General features: G+C 39.5%; 1 protein-coding gene across 1 annotated transcript in view; it reads right to left on the bottom strand.

Moving 5' to 3' along the window:
- Positions 1-3,607: 3,607 nt before the first annotated feature.
- Positions 3,608-19,871, bottom strand: part of ZNF398 (zinc finger protein 398) — a 38,758-nt gene continuing 22,494 nt past the window's right edge. Inside the window, exons 3-6 of the mRNA XM_001368746.4 lie at positions 18,651-18,777; positions 17,823-17,936; positions 12,817-12,930; positions 3,608-12,259 (exon numbers count right to left, since the gene is read on the bottom strand). Coding sequence (XP_001368783.2) covers positions 11,100-12,259; positions 12,817-12,930; positions 17,823-17,936; positions 18,651-18,777 — 1,515 coding nt within the window. The 3' untranslated portion in view covers positions 3,608-11,099. The remainder of the gene's footprint in view (positions 12,260-12,816; positions 12,931-17,822; positions 17,937-18,650; positions 18,778-19,871) is intronic.

The following is a 19,871-nucleotide window of genomic DNA, read 5'->3' as shown; positions in this document are numbered from 1 at the left end:
CGGGGGATCCCCAGAATAGGGAAAGGGGAGAGCACACTCGGGGATCTGGGCCCCAGCCCCTGAGTGAGAGGTCCGCTTTAGAATGCTAGTGTAAAATGGGGGGTAAGAGGGGTGGAGTCTTAACCTTTCTTGTGGCATAGACTCTCTGGCAGTCTGGTGACAACCATTGGTTCCTTTTCAGAAGAATGATTTAAAATGAATAAAATAAAATGCATAGGGCCCACTTACTGAAATAGTTAACAAAGTACTTTTTTTTTTTTTAATTCAGGGACCTTATATTGGGAGCCCAAGTGGTGTAGTGGACTGTTTTGTTTTGTTTTTTAGATCTGGGTTCCAATTGTGCTTCAGACAATAATGGTTTGTTTGAGCCTGGGCAAATTGCTAAATCTCTGAGCTTTTGGTTTCTCCTCTGTAAAATGAGGTAGATGGATTCCATGACTTCTAAGGTCCATCTCTAAAGATGATCATCCGGTTCAGTCTCCTCAATTTGCAGAGGAGAAAACTAAGGCCCAGAGACATGTTAGAGCCATAGACTGAGAGTTGGGGTAGACCTGGGAGGTCATCTAGTCCAATCTCCTTAAGGATGAAGAAATTGAGACCCAGGACCGTTGAGTGAATTGCCCAAGGCCACACAATGAACCCAGGTTCTTAGATGCCAGTCAGAGCTCCTCCCACATAATGCAGTTGCTAGGTGATTTGGGTCCTGACAGACCAGTAATTACAATCAATCCAAGTTTAGCCTTCAAACTCAGTGATGCTTTCCAATGCACTACATTCCTCTCTGGTGGTAATGATGGGCACTGGGTCTGGGCAATACTTGGGCATCTTTCTGAGGACAAGTCTGGACCAAACACATAACTGCAAGAGTAAAAATAGTAAAAGCTTAAATTTATGTTGCATATTATGGCTTATGAAGCACTTTACAGATATGATCTCATAGGATGTCAGTATGAACAGGATGTGAGATAAGTAGTGCAGAATATTATCCCAATTTTTTGGTCTTTTGTTTTCCCCAGTGCCTAGCTCATAGTAGGTGCTTAACAAAAAAAAAGAAAAAAAAGAAATTGCTGACAAACTGATTTTTGATTGAGGAAACTAAGACAGGAAGAAATTATTTGTTCAAGTAAATGAAGGAAGTAGGACTGAAACCCACATTTTATGACTCTAGGTCCTGTATTCTTCCCACCATGGAATACATTATTCCTTAGGAGCCCCATCTCAGCACTTTTCAACACCTCCAGTCCTGGCATCCTCTGCCTAGCCAACTCACATTAACCCCCGTCTGGAAAGATGTTATCCCTCCTCTCTTATTCCATCAACTTTTTCTTGGGCTCTGTGCCATTACTTGAGGGCCTTGATTTCTAGTTTACCAGAGTCAATGAAATAATCTGTGTTAATGGCAAAGGGAGATTCCAATCTCCTTCCCCTCCCTACAACAAGAATTTTTAATTGTGCCACTATTAGGGCTGAAGGGATGTGGAGTCAGGAAAACAAATTCAAATCTGATCTCACACACTTGCTAGCTGTGCAACCCTAGGCAAGTCACCTAATCTCTGTTTTCTTAACTGTAAAATGGAGATAATAACAGTACTACCTCCCTAGGTTTTTGCGATCAAATTAGTATTCATAAAATGTATAGCCTGGAACCCAATGGGTGCTGTACACTTATTTCCTTCCCCTTCTCTCTGAAGGATCTTGATGGTGCTGTTTGGGGACAGTTGGAAGGGGGAAGTACATGGGGCCATGTCCCTCCCCTCAGATCATATCCTGAATATAGTTTTCTTCTTAGTGTCAGGGAAGAGCCAGCTTATTTTTGATATCAAAGAATCTTTAGAGCTTATTCTCCCTCTCATAAAATGGTTGGATGAGAGAATGGGGATGGTTCAATGTCCATTAATTTCTAAGGAACTGGCTAGTGTAATAGAGTATTGGACCCAGAATCAAGAAGACCTAAGTTTATATCCTGCCATAATACACTTATTAGATCCTGAGCAAGTCACTTAACCTCTGTGTTGACTGAGTTTCCTCACCTGTAAAATGTATATAATAATAGCACCCACTTCCCAGAGTTGTTGTGAGGATAACATGAGGTGAAGCATCTTGCAAATATAAATTGGTATATAATTGCTATATAAATGGTAGTTATCATCACCCCCAGAGGCAATGCAGACAATGGGTCAGGACATGGGTATGGACATTTAGAGAAGACCAATGGGGAGGGCAAAGTCCTCAAGACTTTGGTCTTGAATATGCTACAGTCACAGAATTATGTCCTCTTTGATGGCCTGTCCCCTTGGGGAGTAAGCTGCTTCAGCTCTGACCCTGCCACTTTCTCCTTTTTTTTTCTGAAAACTTTTAAGTCTCTCCCTGGCTTATGTGAGATCAGAGACAGGAAACCAATCCTCAAAAAACCTATGAACTTTGCTTTGTTTTTAAAGTGTCCTGTGGTAGAGGAAACTAGGACCCTAGTCTTTTTTCCACATCAGTGAAGGTGAATCACAGAGCTGGAGAAGCTGAGTGTGCCAAAATCTAGAAGTATCCTCTCTGTAGGACCATAATGTACCCTTCTAGTCTCCAGCACCTGGCTTCAGTGCTTTTTGATTGCTGGATCCTCTTGTCATCTTCTGAAGGCTATTGAATTCAAGGTTTGGCAAACTCTCTGGAAATATCCTTCCATGTTCTATATTAGGACTTAAGCCTTCCCTTCTCTGGGTTACAACAAAGCAAAATAAAGGCCTATTGCTTTGAATAACTGGCCTGGCTGACTCTTCTGTGGAAACTTCTTGAAAGTCCCTAAATCAAAAAAATAGGAGACAGACTGGGACACCATGAGGTGACACTCAGAATTCAACTATTTTTCCAAGTGTGTTCTGGTAAGTAGAATACGAAGGTCACTTTCTTTCTTATGGACATTATACTTTTATTAATGTAACTTCATAATAATCTTTTTTCTTTTAATAGCAATTAAATCATCCTGTTGAAACCTATGTAACTCAATTCCTTGGGTCTTTTTCTGTGGAATTAAACCGGGTCTCCTTATCTTGTCTCTCTAAAATTATTTGAATTTAAATGTAATAATCCTTATTAGACTGATCTCTTTGGATTCTATACATTGTTCCATCCTGTCATGATATCTTTTTCTTGGTAAATTTTTCAATTCAATTCAATTTCAATTAAAAAAAATACTACTTGGAAGTTTCCTTGTGGCCTGTAAGTAAACCTGGGTTCCTGAAGTCTATCCTAGGGGACTTTAAGCTCTTGGTTCTACAAAACTGAAAAGTCTTTAAATATGGTTTCAGGAACAGGCTTTTTCTATCTTCTAAGGATCAGTAGGCTGGCTCTTGCTTGATATATTTTTTGACCATGGTAAATCATGAAATGAAAAATATAACACAGAGACAGAGGGTGCTAAGAATCATAGTTTTTATATCACCTATAAATATTACTTTAACTGTTGGTCCTCTAAATGTGAGATTATGTCTAATAGCCAAGTTGACATATTACCAAAGAAGCTAAACTAATTCGGTTCTGACATTCTCATCATAAATTAAACCAGAAGATAAAATGAAGGGTAGCTAAATGGAAGTTCTCCGGAAGAGACAAATAATGGAATTGGTAAAATTGGTTTTATTATTCATCCAAAGGTCACAAAAAACATTTAATAGGCTACTTTGTCACTTTTTATTTCAAGTCACCAAAAAGAGCAACAGAGAGATACTTGATGGCTGCTTAAGTAGGAGACAGCAAATTATACGTGAATAATTGCATGCCAGAAATGCCATAAAGGATATCAAAGGGATGCAAGACCAGAAGGCAACAGGTCAGTTATGTATCAACAGTGAGAGATAACAAATAGCCTGTGTATCATTGGTACCCATATAATGTGAAGAAATCTAGACAAAAGCTTTCAACAGGTTGAATGGATTCACTATGGAGAATTTATAGGAGGACATAGAAGAGTCACATCAGATAAGCTGTAGATGCAGTGACATGCACCACTGGAGGGAGCACTTATCTCAATGAGTATCAAGTATCAAAGAATTGATAATTCTGATCTATTCCTTAAGTCTAAGTAGGAAGAAAGACATCATGTACCTACACTCAATAAGATAAATTACTCAAGTATCTTAAGAGTAAAGTGGTCTGTTGTACCTATTTTTGTATCTCTAGCATCTAGCATGACATACTGCACAGAATAGGCATTTAATAAATAATGGATTTAATATAAGTGAATCTAGAAAAGACCAATGAAATTCTGTCACTCGGTTAATTGGGTTAAATAGGAACATAGTGAATGAAGCAAGTGTCTATAAAGACAGTAGAGCTCTTGATAGTATAATGGGGAAAAATAGGGGAGATAATTGGAGGTCATTTGACTCATTTAGTTTTACAGAGAATCATCTATCTTTTGCCAAAATTATGACAACTCACCTAGTTTCAGGGTTCCCCTTTAGTGAACATTTTTATTCATATTTATGGAAAAAATACAAAATTTGTTTCTTATAGACCAAATATTTTTGTTTTCTACTAATACATTTTGAAATATGCTCCATTATTTCCTTCTGAAAAAACTACGTTTGCTGAGAAAATTTTGATTCTTCCCTCAGTATTTTATTCTCTTGGAATTTTGACTTTGCTTTATAAGCCATCTTTCCGAATGGTTTAATTTTGTTTTGGGGTTTTAAATGTCTGTCATTCCTTTACATATTCTTTGAAGCATAGGTATTTGGGTGACAGGATCATAAAAACTGTAAGAACTGTGGCAAGGTGGACCCCAAGAGTTATGGGAAATTTAAAAAAATCAGGAGGGGTGAAACAAAAGTGGACTTCTCATCACTGACCACTACCTCCAAAACCTGTTTGACTGTCCTCACATGGCTGACCAGGGGAAGGAGTTAGAGAGCAGCTTCAAAACAAAATGAACCCACAGAGGGGAGGCTTGAGCTGAAAAAGTATTAACTTCTTGCACCTATATTTGTATGTAGGAGTCATATATATTTGTGATTAGAGGATGTCATTTATTGGTAATTGTCTTCAAAACCTACAGTACATTCTTTTGAATATCCTCAATGGGACAAGTTTCCATTATTTTGAAAGTAGATTTTATATTTAGATTGGTCGATTCTAGTGAGTTAGAGAAAGCTTGCCAAAACTGTGGGTCTGCTTTTTTTGGGGGTGGAGGGAACATGAAAGAGAATCACCCTATAAAGAGACTGGTTTTCTTCTCGTGTCTTAGACTAGCTCTAAAGAGATAACTATAGGAAACCTCTTTCATAAGTCACTCTCTTCCTCCATCCCTAACCCCTTGAATTTCCTGCCCTGAGGTTAGGTTGAAGCCTAATAGCTGGGCATAGTGGAGACCCCAGGCAGGTAGCTCCCTCACTCCAATCACCTACAGTTTTCTGGTGCTTAGGGTTTTTATGCCTCTCAGGAGATCCAAGTATAAAAATACTTTTAGTGTTCTCACAACTCTAACTGGAGGTTTTATGATTTATGCCAAGGACTTCAGTGAGAAACCAGCTTCTCTGGAAGAGGCTTCAGGGGTCCAGGATGAGTGTGGAGTTAGTGGGACTGAAAGTCATTCTGGAAGAGCAGTTCCAAAGCATAATTTGGCAATGGCCACATTGTTGAAATACATATTCAAAAGGTGACTACTTAAAAAATGGCACAGCATTTGGATGAAAATCCCAGCACATTTACTTAAACAAAATCCTCTTATTTTACAGTCGTATTTCCACCTGTAAAAACACTTTTGAAGGATATCAAGGCTGCTCAGTGTTAAAGTAGTTAAGTCTTTTGACAGAGGTCCCTAAGGCTAGAGAAGGTCTTCTGGCAACTTTTGTCTACCAAGGCCCTAGTTTCCCTATAAAACCAGTCTTGACAGGCGAGTGGGGATGAACAAATCAAGTGAGTTTGTTGAGGATGAGGACAATAGGCATGTTTGTGGGTATTGAGGAAGCGGCTAGCAGAAAGAATTAAAGATAAGTGAGAGTGGGCAATCTGCTGAGGATGGGGTAGAATGGGATCATTTGTGCATGTAAAGGGGTTTGCCTTGGCAAGAAAGGCCAACTTTTGATAAGATGAATGGAGAAATAGCAAAAGGAATCTGAGTGATGTGAGGTGAAGGAAGAAGAGGGAGCTCTTGGCACATAACCTCAATGTTTTCAATGAAATATAAGCATCATTCTCAGCTTGAGTGGGGTGAGGGTGGGGGAGTCTTGAGCCATTGAAAAAAGAAGTTTGGGAAAACTGCTGTGGTGGGTGGGACAGTGAATCATTTAAGGTGTAAAAGCATTGTCTTGCAGCAGTGAGGCCCCAGTTGAGATTATGCAACATAAATTTGTAGTGGGACCAGTTAAAATGATATAATGGGTTCAAATCGTAGTTTTGCTATTTAAAACCTATGATTTTAAGCAATTCACTTCACACCTTCCAGAGCCTCAATTTTTTAATCTATAAAATAAGGTCAATTAGATGTTTTTGGAGTTTCTTCCTACATCAAATCCCTCAAAACAATCGCCAATGGTAAGCTGATTATAGCTGGCCCAATTATAATTTATAATAAATGACTTGTGCACCTTCTATTTTCCAACCTTGCACTTACCTGATGCTGTAGTTTCAGAGTACTTAGTGCTTATTATCTCATTTAATGTCTGTATTCCAAAGTTATTGCAAAGATAAAAAGAGAATACATATGACCCTATCTTTAAAATGGGGACGCTTACCCAAAAATCAGGTGGCAGAATCATATAATTTTACCTGGCTTCTATAAGAATCTAGTCCAATCCCTTCATTTATAGACAAAGCAGTGGGTTGGAAAAGTTGTGATTTATGCAGTCTCACAGCTGTTCAGTAACAGAACTGATCATCTTGATCTTCAGTCTTTGGACTCTGTTCAGTGTCCCTCCCCTCCCCCAGTTTCACTAAATAAATTTTAGGGAATGCTATATAACCAGTTTTGTGCCAGGCATAATGGAAGATACCAAAGATTTGGAAAGCAAAGTTCTTGTTCTTGGGGAATTTAAATTGCTGGTATTCCATTTTCTAGACTTTATTAATAGCATGGGTTTTTTTGGAGAGGGGGGTGAATCTGATTTCATAGGTGAAGAACTTCTCATGTGGAATCTCCCACTTCTAATGCAGACTGGCAGCTCATCTATAACAGTTTTAGGGGAACTGACTGGTCATGACTTATCTAATCACACAGCCAATACCTGTCCAAGGCAGGACTTGAACCTGAATCTTCCTAACTCCAAAGATGCTTCTGTACCTATTTTTCTACACCAGCTTTCTCCCCAGTTTTTTTAACCAAAAATAAAAACTTGAAGCATGAAGCTTTATCAAAACTCCTATGACTTTATTTAAACTGCTTATTCAACAGTCATTCAGAGTATCCCGGTCCTGTTTTTGGCTGGGCACAGATGTCTTCCTGACTTCATATCAGTATTCTCTGGTTGACTTCTCTTTTTGTAATTATGAATATATCTAATTGTTTAGGAGGTTCCTTTTAAAAATTTCACAGCTGACACACAGTGACGTGAAGTATATTTTTGTGTACTGAAAAAAAAACTTTAGTTCTTTGAGGTTGGGGGCCATAGGGAGGGGCAAAAATAACCATTTTTAGTTTCTGACAGTAAACTCCAAACTAGAGTAGAGTAGCATTTAAGGAAGGGACAATCTGCAGGAGTACACATCTGAGTATGCTTTTTACTGTTGCTCATGAAACATAACTCTTATATTCAGGTTGCAAAAATTGCTAAAACAAAAAAAAATTTCCTTGCACAAAACACCTATGAGCTGAACAGGTTATTCTAATCTAGAAATGTACTCCTGCCTGGAATGGAGCTGAAGAAGAATGAGGTTAAAGCTTACAGACCACCCACTAGCCCCACCAGAGGAAGATCAGGGAACCTCTCCCACTAGCCTGACAGATTCACTTCTGTTCCATAAGGCCATCCTCAAGAATTACAGATTTCTGGGATTGCTTTTTCTGATGCAGTCTCCTCATTCTGTAGAAGGGGCCTGAGCACAAACTCATAAGTTATCTTTACACTATGGAACGTGGAAGCCTAGATCTCCTATGACTGAGGCTCCAAGTATTCAATTCTACAAAAAAGCAAAATCCCTGGAACAGTCTGTGATGCCTAAAGGCAGCCATCTCTTTCTCAAAGTTCTGTTAATTACCTGAGCACCTCACCTCCATCAGGTGCTTAATAGTTCCTTGATGAGAAGTCATGGAGGTTCTTGCTGTTACCCCAGGGCCTACAATAAGGTACCTCCAGTATCAGACCAAGAGTGAAGAATGATGACCATTTTTACAGGCTGGTTATTTACCAGCGTTCACCACTTTGCATATCAATTAATGATGTCATTTTACAAGAGACAATGAAAACACCCAGCAAAGAGAGTCTGTTTATTCTGATCTCCTTAATAAACCAACTGGATTAATTAGTGCTATGTGTCACTGCTTGGCAGTCAAAAATCATCAATGGTTTTAAATGGCTAGGGAGATAGATGACATCTGTGCATAAAGACATAGTCTTTTAACTGGAAGGGAGGGCAGAATTGGTGAATACTGGTAACAAGCTAACATGTATTAAACTCCTCTCCTACAAATGGAGACTACTGAGAATTCATGGGACACATGGTTGACAGGAGCTAGGAGTCATGGTTAGGGATTGTCTTTTTTGTTTATGAGAGCTTGTGATCTAAAAGCATCTTTTCCAACCCTAGGCTAAGAGCTTGATCCTTGCTGGGGACTTGAAATTGCCCTCCAGGAACCTTTCTACTTATGGAATTAAGCCCTTCTGTTTAACTAACATTTTGGTTATCCATATTCTGATCTTCAAAAAACAAATTATTTCCTTGCAGTTGCTAGCCTGGGGATCACTTCACTAGTCAGGGAGAGTAGATGAGATAATCATGAGTCCATTTACACTCCCAATCTGTGTCAGTGCTAAGAGAGTCAGGCACTTGCTTTCCTACTGTGGCTTCTTTCTAGGAAATCTGTACATTCTTTTTCATTCAGTATGCTATATCTCACAGAATCAAAATATTGCAGATCTAGGTCACCTAAAAATTTTACAGATAAGGAAACTGAGAAAGGTGTTTTGCCCATAGTTGCAAAGCAGTTAGTGGCAAAACTCAGATGTCCTAACCTGTTGTACAATGCTCTTCCCACCAAATATTACATAGCTTTCCTGTTTGAGGGAAAGACATGCCTTTTTCACTCAAACCACCAAGTAAAGGTCTTGTCATTGAATAACATGGACTATAGTATTCTCTGGAGCACAGAATGAGTACTTGGCAAGAGGCTGTTAGTTTTTCTCCTTCTGGCTGAGGCTGATAGCCTCACTTGCCAATGTGCACGGCTGCAACTTCAGTATGAGAACACCACCCATTTCTCTCAAAGGTTCTTGGTTCTTAAGTACATCTCTAATAGATGTGGGTCAAGCTTCAGTCAGCAATCTCTCCACCCTGACTCTGTTGTCCTATTCGGCTCTGCCTACAAGAGGCTAAAAAAATAGAGAAGCTGGAAGGAGAATATGCTACCCACCTCAATCACATCCTTCTGCATTTCTATAGAGTTCTTACTTCAGGTCTTATTTATTTCTCACATCAACCTTCTGAGGTGAATGGGGCAGGCACTGTTCTTAATTTACAGAAAGGTAAATTAGGGCCCAGAGAAGGAAGTAACTGGCCTAAACCCAGAGAAGAACAGAGCCAGGTGGCTCAATTGTTCTAGATGTCTGGGGGACCCATATTCAACAACTAATGAACTTGTGTATACAATAGCCAATAGCTCTGAGAGCATAACATGGGACAGATAGGTTGTTTATGTACAAGGTAGGGCCAGCTACCAGCTAGGGAGGAAGCTTCTATCTGCTTTTCCAAGGAGGGCCAAATGAGGGTGAAGACACACTTCCTCTAATGGTTTGAGCCAGCCACATTGCTAAAATAGTTTAGCTTCATTGTTTCCGAAAAAAAAAAAGTGAGTCTTCAGCTAGTTTGAAAACTGGGTTGTAATCTTTTTCTGCCAACTATTGTCACAAATGTCCAAAATATCAGAAAGAGAAAAGTCAGCTTATTATTTCTGTCAAGACATAGAAACATGTATACATTAGATGTATTCACATCTAAAATTGATGGCTTAGTCACAAATACTGGGCCCTTTGGGACATGGCCTGTCATTTATTCCAATGAATCCTATTTCTCAGATTTTGGGGTGAAGGACCATGTATAGGCTGAGAATGCTAATTTCCGATTTGAATCTGCATTGGGACTAGGCAACAGCTGGCTTGGGTGGAGGTTTCTGAGAAATTTCAAATTTCAGTAGTCTTGAAGACTAGAGAGGGAAGACTGTAAACCAAGCCAGTGAAAAGTTCAAAACCAACCAATTCTCCTTATGGAGATTCCTGACCTACACAATTGTTATCTCTTACCCTAGACTGAATCCTATATTTAAAGAAAATCACACTGATTAAATCCAAGAAATCTTGTAGCAGGCCAAGTCTGGAGTTGACAAGGATGAGGGAATCTCCATCAAGCTGGGTCTATTTCAGGGAAGATAAGCAGAACTACAAGATGGAGCAGGAGGGTCTAAGCTAGAATCAAGAGGAGAGATCACCAGCCTTGATTTGGTGGCTCCTTGTTCAGCACTCCCCTCTAATCACTTCACCCACCCAGGAATTAGGGAGAAGCCTCAATGTCCCATCAATCCCATTGTACAGAGAAGGTATCAAGTTTTAGGGGTTTCCCAGGCCACCTGTCCCTCCCCTGGGCTTCAACCTACAAATGAATTTGGATTATCTGCCAGTGATTTACCAATTTTTTGCTTTCGGCCTCTTTGCAACATTATCACCTCTTCAGTTCATATAATTTCTTCATAAGAACAGGGTGAGTGGATTCTTTTCAAGCTCCTCTGAGTTTCACAATATATCTTCATTATTTGAAGTATAGTGAAGATCTGAACAATCAGGTATGTTCCTAGTTACATGTATAATGCCCAAAATGAACTGAAGAGCCAATTTTAAATGATCTTGGACTCCCTTACTCTTCTTGGGACTCTCCACTTGCTAGATAAACAAGAGATGAAGGATTTACAAAACACCCCCTCCACCACCCTCCCCATACCAGTGGTTGGCCTCCAGGCCATCGGCTCCAATTCCTAAGCCTGTGGGCTCAAGCCCTGGTAAGAGGAGGCCAGGGGGATCAGGTGGCTGCCCTGGTACGTCTCCATCACCACTGCAGCTTCCATCATGGCCTGCTCGCAAATGGTCCTTGAGCGTCTGTTTATAGCGGAAGCTCTTGCCGCAGCAGGGACAGGGGTAGGGTCGCTCGCCTGTGTGGATCCGTTGGTGCTTCATCAGGTGGTGCTTACGAATGAAGCTCTTGCCACAGTGGGCACAGTGGAAGGGACGCTCACCGGTATGTAGCCGCTGGTGGTTCAGCAGGTGCTCCTTACGCATGAAGCTCTTGCCACAGTCGCCACACTGGTAGGGTCTCTCACCCGTGTGGATCATTTGGTGGCGGATCAGTGCTGAGTGGCCATTGAAGTCAATGCCACACTGAGGGCAGGAGAAGGGGCGCTCCTGGGCATGGCCCCTTTGGTGGAGCAGAAGGCTAATCTTTAAGCTGAAGCTCCGACCACACTGAGCACAGCGAAATGGCCGCTCACCTGAGTGGCCACGTCGGTGACTAGTGAGCCGGGATTGGTCAGCGAAACGTTTGGGGCATTCTGGACAGGGAAAAGGCCGTTCACCACTGTGAACACGCAGGTGATAGGTAAGTCGAGAGGGGTGCACAAAGCTCTTGGAGCAATGTGGGCAGGTATGAGCCCTCTCGGTTGTGTGCACACGGGCATGGTTACTGAGGTTGGCCTGCTGGGCAAAGCGTTTAGGACACTGGGCACAGGCAAAGGGACGCTCACCAGCATGACTACTCTGGTGGTCCTGCAGCATTTCCTTCTCATTAAAATTCTTGCCACAATGACGACAAGGGAAGTATTGCTGTTGCTCTCCAGATGGGGTGGTTAGGTTAAGGTTACCCAATTGAGTGAAACTAGCCTGTCCCCCAAGAGGTTCAAGGGGGTTATTAACTGAAGGTCCAGAGGGTAGTACAGGTAGAGGATGCTGGCTCTTGAAAGCTGCATCCTGGAAAGCATCTTTTGTCACTCCTGGTGCATTAGAAGAGGTAACCTGAGCATCTGAACACAACTGGCCTCCAGTAAGACTTTCAGCTTTGATGGCAAGCTCATCATCTGAAAGAGAGGACCAGGGCTGTTATACAGCATAGAAACTGCTTTGTTACCAATTCTCATCACAAAGTAGCAGCTACATTCTGCCTGTTTGTTTTTTCCACAAATTGCTCTATGCTTTTTTTTCACTGTGATTGTATAGGGAACTGATTAGTTCAAAGGAACAGAAACAGTTCAGTGAAATTCTGAGGAAAGAATCCAAGAATCTAAGGTATCATCTCTGCATTATGCTATTCCTGGTTTTGAGATAGGGGATGGGAAAAAGCAAAGCTTTACATTATTTTAGTAATTTCCCTGATCCACAACCTTCAGTCACTTCCTTTTACCTAATGATCCTGTCTCATTCCACCTTCCTCATGTTCCTCTAACTCTTCCCCAACAGAAATCTTCTACTCTTATTGGACTGCTCTCCTTTGTTTACTACCTGCTTCCCTCCAAACCCTTGTAATGAATCTTATTCACTCCATAGTTTTCTTTAACTTTTTTTTTTTGGCTCCTGTCAAGGCTAAGTTTCTCTGTTGTACAACACTAGAGGCAATAGAGAAGACTCTATTACTCACCAGCATAGGTGCCTTTGTATATGTCACTTTCTTCAGTTGCCTGTGGACCTTCCACCTGGGGTTCTTCTTCTTGTTTAATCCAGGAGAGAATGTCTGATGTAGAAATGCCTGGCTCTGTAGATGGAAAAAAAGCAGAATATATGTTTATATATATGTATATATACACATATGTATAACCAATATACAGTATTGATTCTAAGATGGAAGGTAAGGGTTTAAAAAATAAAATAGACAAACAAAACAAATAAAGAGAAGGAATTCTATAAGCAGAGATAGACACAGCAGAGAACAAGAAAAGATTAGAGAACACATTTAAATATACAGTGTGAAGGGAGTTAATGTAAAACGAGGTTGTTTGTTTTTTGTTTTTGCCAGTCTAAGTAAGATGTTTATACATGATTCTAGATACAACATGGATCCCCTGCTATCTCTGAGTAGAAGAATAATATAATCATATCTATGTATTAGGAAGATTCATTTGGCCATAAGATGAAGGATGAGTTGAAAAAGAAGGATCTGTTGGGTGACTATTACAATTGTCAATGCCAGCAGTGATGAGGATCTACATCAAAAGTGATGGCAGCAGAAATGAAGAGAAGAGGTTGGAAAATAAGACCTATTTGTAAGGAAGAATCGATAAGGCCCCTTGGTTGGACGTAGGGAGTGGGGAAGAGGGGAAAGTCAAAGATGACTCAATTTTGTAGGCTGAGGGACTGAGAGGATAATGGTGCCATTAATGGAATTACGAAAGTTAAGGGGGAGAGGAAGTTTTAGGTAAATAATGGCAATTCAGTTTTGGATGTGTTGAAATACAAATGCTCAAAAATATTTAGGTGGAGAGATCCAGGAGGCAACATTCAACTAGACATCAAGGGAGAAAGTATAAGTTGATTTATAAATGAGTAATTTTAGAAGTCATAATTAAAGTTACAAAATTGGATGAAATTCCTAAGGTGAATAGGATAAAATCAAAAGTGAAGATAGTTGAGGACATCAACATTTAGGGGATAATCTAAAAGAATGAAAAAAAGAAGAATGAGAAAGAGTGGAGAGAAAGTCAGGAGAAAAATTAGAAAATATAATATTATGGAAGTCCCTTAAAGTGAAAAGAGTTATTGAGGGAGTGGTCAACAGTGTCAAACACTGCAGAATAGTCAAGAAACATGAGGCTTTAGTTTAATTACTCAAATTTACAAAGAGCTAAATCAATTGTACAAAAAATCAAGCAATTCTCCAATTGATAAATGGGCAAGGGACATGAACAAGCAGTTCTCAGCCAAAGAAATCAAAACTATTAATAAGCACATGAAAAAGTGTTCTACATCTCTTATAATCAAAGAGATGCAAATCAAAACAACTCTGAGGTATCACCTCACACCTAGCAGACTGGTTAACATAACAGCTATGGAAAGTAATGAATGTTGGAGGGGATGTGGCAAAGTTGGGACACCAATTCATTGCTGGTGGAGTTGTGAATTAATCCAACCATTCTGGAGGGCAATTTGGAACTATGCCCAAAGGGCGATAAAAGACTGTCTTCCCTTTGATCCAGCCATAGCACTACTGGGCTTGTACCCCAAAGAGATAATAAGGAAAAAGACTTGTACAAGAATATTCATAGCTGCACTCTTTGTGGTGGCCAAAAATTGGAAAACAAGGGGATGCCCTTCAATTGGGGAATGGCTGAACAAATTGTGGTATATGTTGGTGATGGAATACTATTGTGCTCAAAGGAATAATAAAGTGGAGGAATTCCATGGAGAATGGAACAACCTCCAGGAAGTGATGCAGAGCAAAAGGAGCAGAACCAGGAGAACATTGTACACAGAGACTGATACACTGTGGTACAATCGAAGGTAATGGACTTCTCCATTAGTGGCAATGCAGTGTCCCTGAACAATCTGCAGGGATCTAAAAAACACTATCCACAAGCAGAAGATAAACTGTGGGAGTAAAAATACAGATGAAAAGCAACTGCTTGACTACAGGGGTGGAGGGGATATGACTGAGGAGAGACTCTAAATGAACACTCTAATGCAAATACCAACAACATGGAAATGGGTTTGAATCAAGAACACATGTGATACCCAGTGGAATTGCGTGTGGGCTATGGGAGAGGTGGTGGGAGGGAGGGGAGGGAAGAAAAGAAAATGATCTTTGTTTCCAATGAATAATGTTTGAAAATGACCAAATAAAAATTAAAAAAAAGAAAGAAAGAAACATGAGGCTTTAGAAAAGGCAATGGATTTGGCAACTAAGCCTCAGAACAGAAACTAAATTCCAGAAGATTGTGGAGTGGGTTTATTTTGAAGGGGAGAATGACTTTAATTTTACTCTTTTTCTAGAAGTTTAGAAGTGAAACAAGGCAACAGTTTGAGGGGGAAGCAGCATCAAGGCAATTAAAAAGAATAAAATGGATGAGTGAGAGGGAACATGGTATAGAGCAATGGTGTCAAACTCAAATGAAAAGGATCTTTTCAGGCTGCATACTGAATTATAAAACAACAAACATTATCTATGTTGCATTGTATTTTTATTTATTTTGTTAAACATTTTCCAATTACATTTTAATCTTGTTCCAGAGCTCAAGTTTAACATCCTGAGTATAGAAAGCAATCTTCATAGTCAAGATCTGGATTCAGATGTACAAAGTATCATACTTGTGAACCTCCCACCAGCTTGATTATTTTTATGGTTGTTCATTGTTCATCCTGTTTACATTGTTGTAGTTATTATATATATTGGGTTTTTTTTTACTCTGCTTACTTTCCTTTGCACTTAAGTCTTTCCATGTTTCTCTGTATTCATTTATTTACCAGTAATATTCCATTACGTTCATGTACCAAAATTTGTTTAACCATTCTACAATAAATGGGCATCTACTTGGCTTCTTTTTGCTTTTTACTACCACAAAAATATTGCTATAAATATTTTGGTGTATATAGAGCTTTCCTTTTTGTCATTGATTCCCTCGAAGTATATATCTAACAGTAGAATCTCAAGGTCAAAGGGTATAAACATTTTGGCCACTTTTTTTCTTGCATAGTTCCAAAATGCTTTGTAGAATGGTTATATACTAAATTGCACTCCACCAACAGCTCCACAAACAATGAATTTGGACCAAGCCCTTTAACCAAACTTTCAGTGTTCTAAGAAATTTTCTAAATGGAATAGAAGGATCATTTATTGGCATTAGTAAAGAAAGTTCCTCTATGGAAACTTCCCACATAATGAAGTCAAAGGTCCGAGTTAAAAAAAAAAATAGTGATAAGTATATTTAAAGCAGAGGAAGGAGCCATAAAATGGAAAAATATTCAAGATGAAAGGCAATGATAAATGTGCCAACATCTCATTATAGACGAAAGGGATGGGCACAAGGACATGAATAGAAAAAGTTAGTTTTGCCACAGAAAAAGAGAGCCATGATATTTTGAGATGAGAAGGGAGAAAAAGGTGGGTGAAGATAAGGGTTACAATGGCTGAAATGCTCAAGGTAAAGTCCTTAGAAAGGGCCAACTTTCTATAGTCTTTTTCTGCTAACTTCTATTTCAGGGGGAATGTGGTGTAGGAGAAAGAGCTCTGAACATGGAATCAGTGGACCTGGGTGAGAATCTTGGTGCTACACTGAATACCTATATGACCTGAGGTGATCATTCCCTCTCCTTGGCTTTCAGTTTCTGAATCTATTATAAACGATCCCATCTAACTGAGTCTAGGATTCTCAAAAAGAGCAAATTCTAAGTCCCTCAGTTGGTTCATCTTTAGCTGTGCTTACCCAGATGGAAACTACTGGAGCCCTCACACTTGTTATCCAAGCACTGTTCTGTCAAATACCTTTTGAGAAGCACAAAGCCATCAATATGTAATAGTTTGTCCAAAGGAAAGAGAACGCTGAGTAAGACTAAGGCTATATTGGCAGATAAGGATAGTCTGAAAAGAACAAAAATTTGCTGTCATAAAGGAAAAAGACAGGGAAGAAGAGGAGGAAGAAAGGAGACAAATGAGATAATAGATGAGAAGATGAAATGGTGTGAAAATCTCAGAGACTAATTAAGTGTTAATTTTGCCCTTCCATTAAAATGAGAACCTCAAGGATAGGAGACCCCAGCAGATTCTGTTCAAAATTCTTTTTTGCCTTGGTGTCAAACCTTGACTCTTCAATCTCACTTACCTCGTAACATACACATGTCATTTTAATTTCCATATCTCTATTCACAAAACCCTAGTTTAGGCCCTCATCACTTTCCTGGACTATAAGATAGTGCCTATAATTGATCTCTTGCCTCAAATTTCTCCCCATTCATATCCATTCTTCATACAAATATCAATGTCTTAATGTCTTAAATGTCTTAAAGCATGGATCTAACCAAGCCACATCTTATTCAATAAATTCCAGGGGCTCCCTATTACATTTAAAATCAAATATGACATTTAAAGTCCTTCACAATCTGGACCTCACTTATCAGCCAGCTTTATGACCCATTGTCATCTCCATTACCTAACCCCCTTTCCTACCATGTCACAATATTCTAGCCAAGATGACCTTTTACTATTTATCATAAAGGACATTCATTTACCTGTCTCCATGCCTGGAACATATGTCCTCTTCACTTTTGCATCTTAGAATTCCTTGTAGCCTTCAAGGGTCAACTCAAATACCATCTTCTATATGAACCTGTTCAGCTGCTAATGCCTCTCATTGCCCCTCAAATTACCTTGTATTTATTCTGCATACACTTACATATATGTACATGTTGACTCCCCTAGCTAGTTTATAAAACTCTACAAGAACAGATTGTTTCATTTTATTTGGATTTCCAGGGCCTAGTCAAGTATCTGGCACATAGTAGGTACAATGCTTGTTGACTGAATGTCAGAATAAAGCAACTTGAACTAAAGTCAGTGACAAAGCTGAAATTAGAATAATTGCCAGGTTGTCATCAAATCCTGGGAGTACACGACAGCCTGGGGTAGCAAAAAGATGGGATGTGATCTTTTTCACTCACCATCACTGGGTTCTGCAGTCATCTCACTCCCATCTGGTCTCACTTGGTTCTCTGTATTATGTTCTACCTCTGGCTGAGTTTGGGACAAAACTTCCGGTTGTGTCATAGCATAATCTAGAGTACAAAAGGAAAAGAGAGAAAATAAATGTTAATTTGAGGGGGGCAGCTAAATGACTCAGTGGGTTGAGGATCAGGCCCAGAGAGGGAGGTCCTAGGTTCAAATCTAGCCCCAGACACTTCTTAGCTGTGTGACCCTGGGCAAATCATTTAACTCCCATTGTCTAGCCCTTACCACTCTTCTGCCTTAGAACCAATATACCAAATTGATTTTATGATGGAAGGGCTTCAAAAAAAAGTTAAGGAGGATAAAGATGGCATTAATTCTAGCCAGATTAAACTGAGGGCACTTGTGGCCTACAGAGCTAGGGAGGTCTAATACAGCCCCTATACCCACTATACATAAAAATAACCTGTTCTTTTCCAAAACCCATTCTGTCTTCACTGGGTAGGGGTAAGTGGCAGCAGTAGCTCCTGGAGAGAATAGTGTCCAGGACAACCATTACACTTGGCATATTTATCCCATGCACAGTTTTCATTCTTATGAATGAACCTTATATTAGGAAGGTAACCTTGGTACACCAAGATTAACTAACTTTTATAGTGATTCTATGTTTATGGGAGAAAAAGGTGGAGGGAAAAGTACATTTTCTGTGGTTCAGGTTTAGAATCCAAAAGGAATCAGGATGGAAAGGTGGGAATGGGGCAATGACCAAAACTGCTATGCTGTGTTGTGGACCACTAGTATGACAGAAACCAGCTCAGCCTCACCCATTGAGATGAGAGACTCATAGTTGCCCTTCATTATGTTCTTGTAAAGTTCCTTCTGCCATTCTTCTAATTTCTCCCATTCTGGAGTAGAAAAGTAGATGGAGACATCATCAAACGTCACTGGCACCTGAAATCATAAGCATGTGGGCTCAGCTCTTCCCTCTACCATTTCATTCACTTTAAATTTTTGTTGAGAGACTACTATGGTGATAATACTGTACTAAATGCTGAAATGGGTCTTAAAAGATAAGATCGCACTCTAAACTGAATTAGTAAGATGAGACATAACTGCACAAAATATAACTTTATATGTGATTTAGCTATCAAAATAAACAGTACAGATAAATGCTAAACTAGTTCAAAAAAGGTCAGGGATCATATTGGACAGGACTGAGCAAGAAACGACTTCAGGAATAAGTTGTTCTTTATCTTGATATTGAAGATTGGCTGCTGGAGAAAGAACTTTGGGTAATATTTCATCATAGATCCCATCATAGCAGGCAACAATTTTGAACACAATTAAGACTTTCACATTTGTTTTTCTTTATATTATTTTCCCTGTATAAGTTATTCTCCTGGTTCTGCTTACTTCACTTTGTATCAGTTCATACTACCCAGTCTTCTCTGAAATTATACACTTTTTGTGTGTATATGTATTCAAGTACATTAAGAGATATTTATAAAGCACTCAGCATAGTGCTTAGCACAATTAGTGTACAAAAGAACTTACTTCTTCTGATGCCTATTTCCTGTTTATATATCCTTTTTCTCATGCACCTCAATTATATGAAATCATGGTATGTTTCTGTGTTTTTGGAAAATGGCAACCATATGTGTACAAAATGTAAGTTAATCTTTCAAACCAGAGGGGAGGGCAAAAGAACTCAGGGGAATAGTTCTCTTTACTCTGTGGCTTGTTAGGGGGGATGACTTGTTGTCTTAAAGCCTGCAAAAGAGTAGGAATCAGCAGAGACCTATAAGGTGTTTGGAAGAATGTGAATGGAAAGACAATTGAATATAATGAACATTTATCAGCATAAGGTGTTACCACTGGTATGGGAAATTCAAAGACAGAAACCAAATAGACCCTGTACTCATATTTCAATTGAAGAGATAGCACATACACACAAATAAATGGCAAGTATATACAAAGAAATTTCAAAAGGGAGAGAACCACCACCATAGGGATTCTGAAAGGGCTCCTGGGAGAGGCTGGCATCT

Source organism: Monodelphis domestica, chromosome 5 (genome assembly GCF_027887165.1).
Source record: "Monodelphis domestica isolate mMonDom1 chromosome 5, mMonDom1.pri, whole genome shotgun sequence".
In the NCBI taxonomy this organism is placed as follows: Eukaryota; Metazoa; Chordata; class Mammalia; order Didelphimorphia; family Didelphidae; genus Monodelphis; species Monodelphis domestica.
Note: the sequence above shows the minus strand (reverse complement) of the source record. Positions and strands in the feature narration are given on the sequence as shown.